At 38.2% G+C, this 13,895-nt stretch overlaps 1 protein-coding gene across 1 annotated transcript in view; it reads right to left on the bottom strand.

Annotated features, from left to right (window-relative positions):
• Positions 1-2,627: 2,627 nt before the first annotated feature.
• Positions 2,628-13,895, bottom strand: part of MIPEP (mitochondrial intermediate peptidase) — an 80,997-nt gene continuing 69,729 nt past the window's right edge. Inside the window, exons 17-19 of the mRNA XM_056327723.1 lie at positions 12,674-12,795; positions 11,823-11,896; positions 2,628-2,868 (exon numbers count right to left, since the gene is read on the bottom strand). Coding sequence (XP_056183698.1) covers positions 2,774-2,868; positions 11,823-11,896; positions 12,674-12,795 — 291 coding nt within the window. The 3' untranslated portion in view covers positions 2,628-2,773. The remainder of the gene's footprint in view (positions 2,869-11,822; positions 11,897-12,673; positions 12,796-13,895) is intronic.

Below are 13,895 nucleotides of genomic sequence, written 5' to 3' on the forward strand. Positions count from 1 at the left end.
CGACAGTAAGGTACAGTCCACTGTGCTCTGGCAAAACTCAAGATTTTCTTCCTTTCTTTGTTTATATCTGATTTCAGTATTAGGAAGATGTTGTTTGATGTGCCTCTGATACAAACGTGAAAAGACTGTTGTCTACAGAAGGATCTAATAAGACAGTGAATTAAGGAAGTAATAGCAATCATGGGCATTAACCAGTGTGACTACTACATATATTTTGGTAAAGTATCTACACTCCAGAACCAACATAACTTGAATTTCTTTTAAATTAAAATCTAAGGGCAATCTCTTAACCTTAAATTCTCTGCTTACTCCACCAATTAGGATGCTTTATTTTCTTTACCGTAGCGTTCCCAGGACCATGTCAGCACTAGGATTTCCTTTTGCTAGTTCTTTTTGTCACAATGAATCTTTCAACATGTGCCAACTCCAGACAAACATTATTGGTAGTTTGCTCCAGTAAAAAACCCAGGCAACAAACAATACAAGGCTCCCTTAGCAACACCCTTGAGTTCCCATTACAACTGCCATTACATACTCTATAAGGGGCTGTTAAATTTACATTCATGAGCTACTGTATCCTTCAGAGAACTTCCTACCTTCACAATGTGTTTTTACTCACACCTAAAAGCAACAAAAACTAAACAAGTTACGTTTTTTAATCACATAACTTATAGCGAAACACCACCTAGTTCATTAAGCGAAACCATTCATTCCTTCCTCATAGGGACCAACTGCAGATACAGAATGTAGTCAGTCAGCCATGTAACACAGAAGCCTTGTTGTGGTACATGTCTGAAAATATGCCTGCTATGGTTTAATCACAACATTTCATATCTAAAAAAATGTCTAAACACAGTTCTAATAAAATAGCAGTGCTTTTCATACAAGACAAATTCCCAACCTGCAAAAACAAAGTGAAAAAACAGGGTAAAATATGAAACAATACCCAACAGCAGAAATTCAGCTAAAAAACAGAGGCAAATCACCCAATCAGCTCTCACTCTTACTTATCCCTTCCCAAACATCCACTGTTTCTGGTTGAGCTTTTTTATCTCTATTCTTCACTTGCTTCTCTCCCAGCTATTTGCCCTCATCTCTCAGCCTTGGTTCTCTTCCTCTCTTGCTTCTCTCACTGCATTTCCACTGAACAGGGCACTGCGATACCTTTTGCAACAATCTACAGAGGACCTCCAAAAGACAAGGGCATTTCTAAAGAAAAATTAATTCCTTTTTTTTTTTTTAATAGGCACTCAAATACCATTTCATAATTTACTTCAAAAGAAAACCTCACAGATACCGCTTTCTTTGTTCATCACATATAGTGTGCAACCTTAAAACTCTTCCAGCCTATTCTAGAAAAACATCTTTGTTTTGAACAATTTTGTGTGTTTGTGTGTGTCCATAACCTGCCTCCCTATGCTTTAAAATATTCCCCAACACTTGCCCACTCATCTTCAAAAAGGAAATTCCATGTGAACAACCACACAGGGACCAGATTCAGGCCATACCCATGCAGCAACGTTGCCAACATACTTCCATAGTAATTGCTCTCTGCAATGGAATCATCAAAATGCCTATTGCAAATCCATATACACTCAAAGATGTCAGACTTCAACCAGTAAAGCCCTTCAGGTAACACGGGCAAAACCTAAACCACCACTACCCAATAAAATAAACTACCCAGATAACAGACAGAAAGACAAAAGGACCCAGTTAATGCGAGAATACTCCTCAGAAAAAACCTGCCGACCCCTGAACACCAAAGCTCAGCAGATCTGCAAACAACAAGCTTAGGAACTAAAATTCTAACTCTGTTGGATATTTTAAAAACTACTAATTGAATAGCAAGTCCAGTTTTATGGCACCTTGTGAATTTCGTTCCTTCTCCCAACCCTTTGATGGACCTGATACAATGAACAGTCCATCTTTTGTATTTAGCTTTGAAGTCTGCTATTCTGTTCTACACCTGAAGACCGCTTGCTCAACAGCTTCGTATAACAAGATACTATTTTTATTTACAAACACGGCCACACATATACCCATCGGATCATTGCAGCTACAAAAAAAACCATGGCTACCTTCCATGTTATCCTCTACTAGGAAACATTTCTGGGCTACATATTTTACTCGTTTGTCTCTCTCTTTTTGGTATCTCTTTCCTCCACACCCTAACATTTTCCACCGCATACCTGTAAGAACACAGGTTTTCTTCTCCTATCTTTTTGTTCCCTATCTCAAATACTTTTCCTAGTTTTCCCCTTCATCTTTCTTTCCAATTTCCCCTCCACTGCAAACACAATTTGCTCTTCCCCAGTGCAGAGCTCCCACAAGGAACAGGGTTAAACAAGTTTAAAGAATATCCATGAGCACGGGAGAAAGAGACATGCAAACAGTTCTGGGTCATGACGCTCAACAGGTATGTCCTAATACTGAATCCAATGTGCATATCAAAAGACCATTCATGCCACTCCAGTCACCCTGAAGAAAAGTTCAATCCCTATTGAATCAACTGTTCCAACAAGACCAAATTTTCTAACAATTCATGCTAGAGGATTTGTTCTCTCAAATTCCATGCTTAAGTTCCTATGCAACGGAAAGCCATCATCTCCAGAAATGAAACCAGGCGATCCAATGAAATTATTTATTACTGTTCTACCATCATGAATATTCAAACTTGTTACAAGTGTTCACCATGAAGCAAAAACGCATTTTATCTGCAATTACAAAGACATATGCATTCTTCCATATGAGAACTCAGTTCTGTTGAACATTTTTATGAGTCCATAATAAATGTTTCGAAGTCCTGGTCTAAGTCTGAAACAAGGGCATCCACAAAATCTTCAACTGAAGGCGATTTCTGAAGCATACCTACAAAAGCAAGACAACAGACTCTTAGCAAGAATATTATGACCTTGAAAGCTTTGTCAATAATACTACTTACTGATAAGTAACTTTCAATGTCACAATTGGACAGAAATGGCTTTCATGTTTCTTCATCAAGAAATAAATGCAATTATAGTGTCTAGGGATTATTTAATTTCTTCAAGCTACCTGTTACATGTTATCATAGAATTGAAAGGTTTCAAGACTGATTTTTATCACTGCAATCTTCCTTCAGTAGGGAATTATATCAATTTTACAGCCATGTAAGCATAGACTCAGTCATTTCCAAATGACTGGAATAAATCAGTGATTGAGCGGATATCTAAATCCTTATCTACTGAGTCTCAAGTCTGACAGAGCCAGAAAAAACAACATCTTTTCTCAAAGTGTTACACACATTAAAAGCATTTTAAGTTAGTATTTAAAGTACAATTACTGCTGATTTTTTTCACGAGGCATGAAACATACCCTCACAAAAGCATTTTCAGTGCACTGCAGTTTTGATTTTGCTTTTTTACAGCACCAGGACTTATCTTTTATTAAGAATTTAAATTATTGCATCTGCTAGTTGTAGCATATGGCTAGAGAACAACAGGCAAGGAAATGCACATAATGAAGAATCACACTCAAGTACTTTGTCAGGTAATCCTATAAACAGAGCAGCTAAAAATCTCACACCTTCCTCCTCAGAATCCCAGTATTCAGAAAGCACGAGAATATTTCCTGTAAATTATTTTCAGATGCTTCTTTGTACTTAATATTGCATTAATGTTGGCCTTTTCACTGTTAGCAACATTTTCAAGATTATATATGGAAATTTACTGCATTACTTGTACCAGAAAAAAAACCCCAAAGCACAGCTGCCAAATAATGTAAAATTTAATCTTTGTACTTCTTTGAAGTGTTCTGTTCTTTCTGACAACTGCCAATGTAAATATAACCTTGTTCTACCCTTTCTGATCAGTGTACCTACCGAACATAATTTTATATTCTTTCACATCCTTAATAATATTTGCTTTCAGTGGAAATTATAATTGCATGCTGCTAGAAGACTGGAATCTTTTACTATAACACAATGATTCAAAACCCACCAGGAAACAGACCAGCTCAATGTAATTTTGTGTGGGCAACCAAAAAGGATTTTCTTGCTAAGACCTCACAGAATCCCATTTTGATCTGATTTAAACATGTTGCATGTGTCAACACAAACTGCCATGACCCAGTAGATTAATACTTGGTACTAAAAGGAAAGCAAATCTCTTACTATATAGAGGTTGACTGAAATGCAGTTAAATGAAGTTTGCATCAAGCTGTTTTCAAAATGAAAGAGAATGGAATTACTATTTCCAAATACTTGGTAAACTCTAATGTTAGTAAAATTGCTACAGAATTACTTCTAGTTCACAGAATGAACTATAGCTTGAATGAAAATATAGAATATTCAAAAATATAGAATTTCAATATAGAATGAAAAATAGCTTGCTGTACGCTGTGCTGAGAAACAGATGTGTCCAGATACTAGCTACTAATCCAACCTCCCCAGAGAGCCGTGGCCTCTTACAAACTCCCTCTCTAGGCTCCTGAGTGGGCTGCCCGGGGGACATGCATATTTTCTCCCTAAGAGGCTTGGAAAATTTCCAGTTTAAACTCGTAGTATTTCCCTGTAGTTTTCTCAGAAGTGCAGAGAAGTCTTCAGAGGGTGACAGGGATGGCAGCCCACTGGAACATGTACTGTCACGCGTGACTACTGGAGCTTCGTCTTAAACTCAGTTGGAGCCATCCCATCCCAACCCAACAGTGCAATTCATTTTGCCTTTTTTTGGCTTCATTTTGCCTCAGATTTTACAGCTGAACTGCCTGCCTCTATTTCTAGAGACTGAACTGTAGGAAGACCCTCATGGGTGTCACTCATATGACCTTTTTCAGAGATCTACTTTATGAAGAGACAAATTGTACCTATGAAGAACCTACTTTTTCTTGTATCCCAGAAAGAAAACCTGGATGATTAGCTGAGAATCTCAAGTTGGTGAAATTATTCCTTCCTTCCAATTTTTAAGATGTGGCTCTATAAAAGAACCATTTTTTTTCTGTAGCAAATATGCCCTTTTCTATCAGATATCAATATGGAGAGATGACTGTAATGCTGGCTACAGAGAATATAATGATGGCCATAACAGGCATAACCACTACTCCCCAAGCCCCAAAATACAAAAACTCCCTTCAAATACTGACTTTATAAAAAAAAGCCATCCCAGATGTCATTTAGCTAATTCTTTTGGTACACTAGAATTTATTCTGCTGTGGACAATTCTTAGAACTATGATTATCAATACACTGCAAAAGCAGAAAAGCTACCAGTATAATGATTAGGGGGAAGAGCAGAGACTGATGCTGGGATTATCTTCAAGTAGATCTAATTTCCCTCTTACATAAAAATGGCAAATCATAACAAAAACATTCTAACCCTGGATATTACAAAATGAATAAAAGAAACTTAATGAAGTACAGTACACTTGAATATATTTTAGTGCAGCTGAATGCAGTCTTACCAAATCTCACTCAAAACTTGTTACAAATTACATTCATTTAGACTCCACATCGAATCTTTTAAATGTGTAGGAGAATTCAAAATCATTTTGGCAATAGTGGTGTCAAATGACCTCCAACCCAGTAGTTCCAGCTTTTGATAATACAAATAGATTTCAGGTTTCTTGCATTAGTGGTCTATTGCATTGTTATTTTCCCATCACTGACATCGCAAACAGACACTAGCAGAATTTGCTTTTGCAAGGGAAGGAAGAAGAGCAACAGAGGTCACTGCTGAAGAATTCCTACTGTAGTAAAATGATCATGCCCTTATGAAATAAATAACTACAGATTTGAGAGCAGACAACTCCAAAAGAAGCAGACACTGATGGTATTTCCGTGTTTTAACCTCTTACTCTGTATTGATGTGTTAAGAATTGTTATGTCTCCCTTTAAACTCCATTAAAATATATCAAAGCAAGATCAGCTTTGATATATTTTAAGTACTCAGCACTTCAGTCTAAATGATTTAGTAAGATGTCCACAAGGTCTGATGGTTGTTGCAGTTTTAAAATCTAGGAGTGTATTTTATATGTTCAGCCCAACTCCTATTTCAGCTCAGTCTCTCCCAAGCCTAAGGCAACTGCATAGCTTATCTTCTCTGCTTTGAAGTTTTCTTTCACATTACAGCACTGTGGTTAACCACACCCTTTTGAGAGATGGTTAGCTATAACCTACAATCACTGAAAATTGGGAGAAGAATAAAGCCTGTGGCAAAATTTGGCCTCTGCCCCTTCAGAACACTAATTATTTTGGGTCCATGTAGCTTGACTTAACATATGTTGCCATTCACATCACCTTTTAGGATTTATGCAGATTTCTTATACTTTCAAAGAGACACACAATCATTATCTGAAGATTTTCACAGCCTCTTCAAATCATGATTATTCCACAAAGTACAATTCGAGGCACAGAAAAACAACGTTTCAAACTGCATTGCAGCAAATGCATGTGTGTTTACACATTCGGTTGGTTTGATTACCATGTATGCACACGGTACAGTATGACTGTCTGCAATATAACACAGCATTAACAAATCAAAGACACAATTTCACATGTTGCACAAGGACTTCCTGAGAGACCCAAAGGGCCATATGACTGCATCAAAACTGCAGGAGAAGTGCACTCCAGGATTTGTTCCATGCTCTCAGTTCCCAGCTCATCCAACCCAGTACTTTTCACACTGCAATTCACTTTCTGGCTATGCACCTGGGTTTCTCTCCAGTCAGGGAGTGCCAAGGGAGAGAGGGAGGGATGGTCCACACCTGAATCTTGTTCAGACCTGCAATCAGCACACAACTGGACCTGGAAGGGACACCTAGGTTACGTATCTTTAAAGGAATTTGGAATCCCTAATGCCATGTAGTCCTGGGATGAGAGGGTCTGCAAGAGCCATGTGGCTGACCCAAAGTGACAGAGGAATCAAGTTCTTCTCAAACTGTATTTCCTCTCTAAAGAAAAAAAAAAAAAAAACCCAACAAAAAACAAGCAAGCAAGCCTCTTGGACAAAGCACTGTTTACTCATTTTTTAATTGCTCCTGCTATCCATATGTGTGACTATTTCTGAATTTTGTAGATTGTCAAAGGGGTAAGATAAAAGGGGTCACTTCAGAAAATGTTAAAAAAGGTTTCATAAAGCCGTTGTGTTTGGTGGTTTTGGTTGGGGTTTTTTTGGTTTTTTTAATGGAAACAAATGCCAAGAGAATCAGATCCAAACAAAACAAGTGTATTATGTTTTCTAATTAAAGACTAGTCCAAACAGGAATCTTGTCAGTAACTCCACTGGATGGCAGGTCAGATCCTTTACCTTCCCTAATCAGTACATCTACGGAATCACGCGGGAGAAAGATGAAAAGTTAGGGTCATATCCAAACACAAAAGACAGACAATAGATAGCTTCTGAAAAGAAAATGTAACAAAGAAACTGTATAAATGAAACCCGCTTGTGAAGCTATATGTTACCAGTCAATGAATATGGCTAACTTCACAATGAGATATGGAAGCACTTCAAAAGTGAGGCTACATACAGGCATCCAAAAGCCAGACTTGTACAAAGCACTTTTCTCTTTTTATATATATATTAAAAATGCCTGAAATAACAGCCTAAGGAACTTCAGGTTTCTGAACTACGGCACTAGTGAGTACAGAATCTGGACTGTTACACTGAAGAAAAATAAAATCAACAAGCTTTTAAGTTTGGCGGAATCTGTCTTTAATCAGGAATCTATTTGCTCATCTGCTATGAGAGCACAGTTTTGCAACTGATGAAAACCAACAAAAGAGAAATCAAGTATTATGCAACATCCATAATGAAAAGGACAAAATGCAGCAAGAGGAGTCACAAGCTGATTGAACCCAAACCAATTAAAGAACAAGCAACTGTTCTTACTTTTCTCCTTAAATTCTCGGATTTTGTAATAAATACAGAACAATGAAGTATGAAGATACAATAAGCTTTTCCATCATGTGTGTTCTATAATTTAAACTCAAATAATCCCAAACAATCAAATTATTAACTTGTCAAAACACTGGAGTCACCTCAATTTCATTTCCCAGGGAGTCATTCAAGCATGCTTGTTTAAGTTTTGCACTGTCTACAAATGAACATCACAATATGCACAGGCAAGGATATGCTGATGAATTCCGGTTATTTTTATGATCTTGAGTATGTTTTAAAATTTCAGTTTAAAGTAGTATGAAAGAAACACAGAGTATAAAACTGAAATTCAGAATACAAAAGTGGCCAGGGAGATAACCTGAAGCAAGGAAGACATACCCTTGATGGAAGAGGATCAGATCAGGGAATACTTAAGCAAACTGGCCATAACATAAGCCCATAGGCCCTGACAGAAGGCACCCGTGAGTGCTGAGGGAGCTGGCAGAGGGCACTGCAAGGCAAATCTCAGTAATCTTTGATAAGATTGGGATCACTCTGGGAGAAGTGCCAAAACACTGGAAAAAAGCAAATGTCATTCCTATCCTCAAGAAGGACAAGGAGGAGAACCAGGGAGCTACAGGCTGGTCACTCTCACCTCAATCCCTAGGAAGGTGGTGGAGCAGCTAATCCTGGACACCATTTTCAGGCTCATGCACGATGGAAAAATCATCAGGAATAGTCACCATGGATTCACCAAGGGCAAGTCATGCTTGACTAACTTGATAAACTTCTGTGACAGAACAGCTGGCCTGGTAGACAAGGGGAGAGCCATGGATATTATCTACCTGGACTTCAGCAAGGTTTGACAGTTTCCCTAAGATACTCACAGAGAAGCTGTTGATGTACAGGCTGGATGAGCAGACAGTGAGGTGGATTAAAAACCGGCTGAATGGCCAGGCCCAGAGGGAGGTGATCAGTGCCATGAAGTCCAGTTGGAGGCCAATAACTAGCAGTGTATCCCAGGGGTCAATACCAGGTCCAGTCTTGTTTAACATCTTCATTAATGACCTGGATGACAGGGCAGAGTTCAACAAGGTCCTACACCTGGGGAGGAACAACCCCAGGCACCAACTTATGCTGGGGTCCACCCAGCAAGAAAGCAGTTCGCATGAAAAGGACCAGGGGGTCCCGGTGGACACCACGTTGAACATGAGCCAGCAGTGGGGCCCTGCTGCAAAGGAGGAGAACGGCATCCTGGGCTGCATCAGGCAAAGGATCGCCAGCAGGCTGAGGGAGGTGATCCTTCCCCTCCATGCAGAGCTGCTGAGGACACACCTGGAATGCCGTGTCCAGTGCTGGGCTCCTTGGTACAAGAGAGACATGGATGGACATACTGCAGAGAATCCAACAAAGGGCCACAAAAATGATGAAGAGACTGGAGCATCTCTTCTACCAGGAAGGGCTGAGAGAGCTGGGACTGTTCAGCCTAGAGAAGAGAAAGCTCAGGGAGATCTTGAGTATTAACACCTGAAGGGAGGGTGCAAAGCAGATGGAGCCAGGCTCTTCTCAGTGGTGCCCAGTGACAGGACCAGAGGCAATGGGCACAAACTGAAACACAAGAGGTTCCCTCTGAACAGCAGGAAACACTTTTTCCCCGTGACAGTGACCGAGCACTGGCCCAGGTTGCCCAGAGAGGTTGTGGAGTCTCCATCTCAAAAGCCACCTGGGACATGGTCCTGGGCAACTGACTCTAGGTGGCCCTGCTTGAGCAGTGGGGTTGAACGAGATGATCTCCAGAGGTCTCTTCCAACCTCACCTATTCTATGATTCTGTGAAAACATCTTGAAAACCTCTGCTGTTTTCTGTAAATCATAGTCCGTGCTACATTCACCAGTATGATTCATGCTAACGCTGACACAGGGGAGTTACTGCTGTCTTGTTCTCCTGTTACACATAAACAAACACACCAGCAGGTGCACTACAGTTACTGACTGTTAAGTGACGCACAGTTCTGTTTAGTGGTTTATGGATTTACTGATTTAAAGAAAAAAAATTAAAATCAAACTGCCTATATTTTATACATAGATTTTATGGTCACATCATAAAAGATCCCATTATTCTACTATTTACATGAAGTTCACTACCCTGCAGTAGGCACCACTTTTCCTTAAATATAGCTTGCTCTCTTCTTCAAAGCCCAGGCTACACAGCTATCACCTCTTAACCATTCACCATTGGTCCTGACAACTCACCAATGAACTAAATTAATTGAGGACTATAAGCATGAGGACTATGAATATCGAAATGCCTAAACCATCTAATTACTGCATTACAAGAGTTAAACTTGTCTGTGTGCTTTCACTGTATCTTACCAGACTTCATCATATTTGGATTTCCTTTAAACTTAAAATAAAGTTGGAATTTCCTGGACTATGATGCCACCTTTTTAGCTTCATTTCCATAGCAAGTTTTATCCAAAACAACAGATGCATAATCTCAACTCCAAACTGATTATACCATGTTCTACTGTGTTCTCTCACATGCAAAGGGGAAAGCCAGTTCTACTTCCATTGATAAGTCCATCCACAGATGAATTCTCCAAACTTCATTCAAATAATATTTGATTAAAGGGAGCACACTGTCAGCAACTTCAACATAGCATCTAGGGCATTCCAGAAAGATTTCATGCTCAGTAAAATTCCAAATACATCCCAGAAATAGAAGAGATGATAAGCATAACTGGTGTTTAAAAGCATTCATTCTTTCTATACCATATGACTTACAATTTATTATTGGATTTGCTTGTAAAGATTTACGTTCCTGTCTTGCAACTACCTAATCCACAGTTTTGGGCTACAGTTTTTTGAGGTTACAAACACAGGCTCTTCAAGAACAGTAAAGAAATGCAAGTTTGCGAAGTCATGTTAAATAAAAAAGTAACCCTGAAGATCAGAAATATAAACAGACTAATCTTGAAAAAAAATAGTTGCTTAATATATGATGAATCTAAGGAGCAGAGAGGTTATGGCCTCAAATATAAACAGATAGGTCAAAGAACTGAAATGTTCTAGTTATGGAACCCTGCCAATCTCATGATGAAATACAGACACATTACCACTGTCTTCCTTATCTGAGAAAAATCCCCACAACTTCCTGTCTACCAAACTGAAGTGAACAGAGGCCAATGAATTCATATTCATTCTTAATATTAAGAACTTCAGACTAAACTGAAAGATGCCCCTTCAGATGAAGGGCTTACCAAGTCCTCCTATCATGAATAGCAACAGTAATGCAAAAATGTTTGGTTTGAATATTGCAACATTACAAAGGAAAGTTTTTATCATGATCTCAATGACAGTCAAGATAAATTCAGCAGTTTCTCAAACTTATTTCATTCTCCTGACATTATTTTTTTTAATATACAAATTATAACATCTTTGCTATCGCTATGAATGATTTTTAGAAGTTACTTTCCTGATTCAAAAGGCAAGTATGGTATAGAGAGGAATAATGAACCATATTTCTTCCACTTCATGAGAATGTACACTCAAAGTATTGATGCAAGTGAAGTAATTTTGAAGATGCTAAAAAGATGTGGCCAAAACAAGTTCAAATTCTTGTACATGAAATAACCAGATCCATTATGAATTCCATGTATGTAAAAGTTAACAGTTCTTTGTATCACAAAATTGTGTCATCCATCTTCCTTCAAGTATGTGGTACTCTTATTCTGAACTCTTTAGACAGCCTTGAAATACAACCTCTTCCGACACGTCACCCCAACTATCTGCGTGTTTTTATTCTACGTATGACAAGCTCTACTGATCATGACACAAAGCTGACATCCTGCTCACTTAACTAACTAAATAAGTTTTCTTTCATAAATCCAATGAAAATCACAAATTAAAAAGACCAAATTAGGAAATGCAGTTGTATTATTTCCCACTTGAGCAAGGGAATAATTTTTTTTTTCTACCTTGAACCATAAGTATGGGCTCTTTTCCACCGCCGTGTGCCAGCATCTCTCTACGATAACGCTCACCCATTGCCCTGGAGAAACACAGATGTTAGATCCACCTGCAAACACAACCTGTTCAGCTTTCAGTCAGATTTGCTTCTAGGATCTCTACAGAACTCAGAGACAGAGATCAAATGAAATCTTCCACCCTGAAACAATGACTGCCTTGATTCCATGTTGAGTCCTCAAATTCAGAGTACATTTAAAATTATACTACGAGTAACTGAACTAGACAAATTTGATACATATGAATATGTTAGTGTTTACAGAAGTTAATTTGTGAACAACATTTCAGCCTTCATTGCTCCAAGGGGAAAAACTGCTCTGTTACAATGCTCTGAATGCTCACCTAAGGTATAGAACACTTACAATTTGTGATCTCACAATTTACTTTTTAATTTCAAAGCAGAACGAGTAGGATAGCTATACTTAGCTTTGAAGTTGGTGACATGAAGCTTGTTTAATACCCACAGTTGCTTTGACTTCAATAGAAAATTACAAGTAATTAGGCATCTATGAAAATCAAGCTCTCTAATTAGATCTAAATGTGGATTTCAGTGCCTCCAAACTGGCACACCTGTATCTTAAAACATCGACATGAATTTTTTTGCACCAATGAACATGTCCCAAAGTACACTTTATACCTGTGTCTATTTCCTGTTTTGTAATCCTTTTAAAATCAAGAAAAAGGCTAAAACCCAACTGTCATTAAAAAAAGCCCATTAATCTAGGCAGCCCCATCTGACCTGTTTCATGTTTTCCAGAAGCAAGTAGCACTTCATTCTACTTCATATTTTCTTTGTTTTTACCTATCAAATGGGTCCTGAGCAAAACACTGTTTCCACACCATGGAAGCAACAGCCCTAGACATGAGGTAGGAGTAATATTTGGCACCATAGCCCACAAGATGACTGAATCGCAGCTGCCAGGCCTGTAAGGAGAAAACAAAAAAGAACAAAAATAGTCTTTTAAATCCTTTAAATTGTTTGGCATTTTCTGAAATATGATGGAAGAAATCTGATACTATTAATGACAAACAGTTTAAAAAAAAAAAGAAAAAAACCACCACCACCAGAAATCCCAGAATGAACACATCCTTTATTATAAGAAGCATTTTTCAACCTAAATACTGTACATCCAATACACTGATCCCAACTGAAATAATACACAAATAGGACCAGAAGGGGAGAAAATCAAGCAGTGAAAAAGATTATTCATATTTGATAATAGCTGTTTTGTTCCACTGGTCTTTAAAGAAAGCCACAATTACTTCATTACAAGCAACACCACGTTTTACCATTTTCCATGTGGGCAAGTGCAGCGTCACACTTGGAAAAGTTCAATTTGTAAACTTTTTCCACAAACAAAATGATAATAGGGACTTGCATTTAATACTATAAAAATATGGCTTCCCGTATATCAAAAAACTCAAATTACACCCACATGCAATGTCATTGTTAACAGATTTTTTTGCACATTTTCAAATGCATATATATATATATATATATATATATCAGATCATCATGCATAGTTATATTGTTATTCATTTATGTATTGTTACTTGGCTTTATGACTCTTCCCAGTAACGGTGGACTCCTTAATGCTGTTTACGTTTTCTTAGCAGAGAAAATCTGAAGTGTCACCCTTACTTTCTCAGAAATAAAAATACTTTTTTTTTTTTTATTTCCCTGGCTGTAACAGAGTAATTTAAATTTGGAGAGACCTCTGAAGGTCACGTGGTCCAACTTCTGCTCAAAGCAGACCCAACTTTGATAAGGTTTCTCAGGGCTCTGTCTAAAATCTCAGTATCTCTAAGGTTGAAGATCTCATCACCTCTGATGCAATGTGGAAAGGCAAGCAGGTCCAAGCTGAGAAGACATTGTTTCCCAATAGATTCGGGCATATTTTTTGAACTGAAGATGGATGAATGCATAGATGAAGGAGTGAGAAACTGACTCTGCCCTTTCAGTGCTCTGAGAAAACCAGTCCTATATCTTATTTGCCCTCCTATCCAAAGTCAAAGCTCTTAAC

This window comes from Falco biarmicus, chromosome 2 (genome assembly GCF_023638135.1).
Source record: "Falco biarmicus isolate bFalBia1 chromosome 2, bFalBia1.pri, whole genome shotgun sequence".
NCBI classification, from domain to species: domain Eukaryota; kingdom Metazoa; phylum Chordata; class Aves; order Falconiformes; family Falconidae; genus Falco; species Falco biarmicus.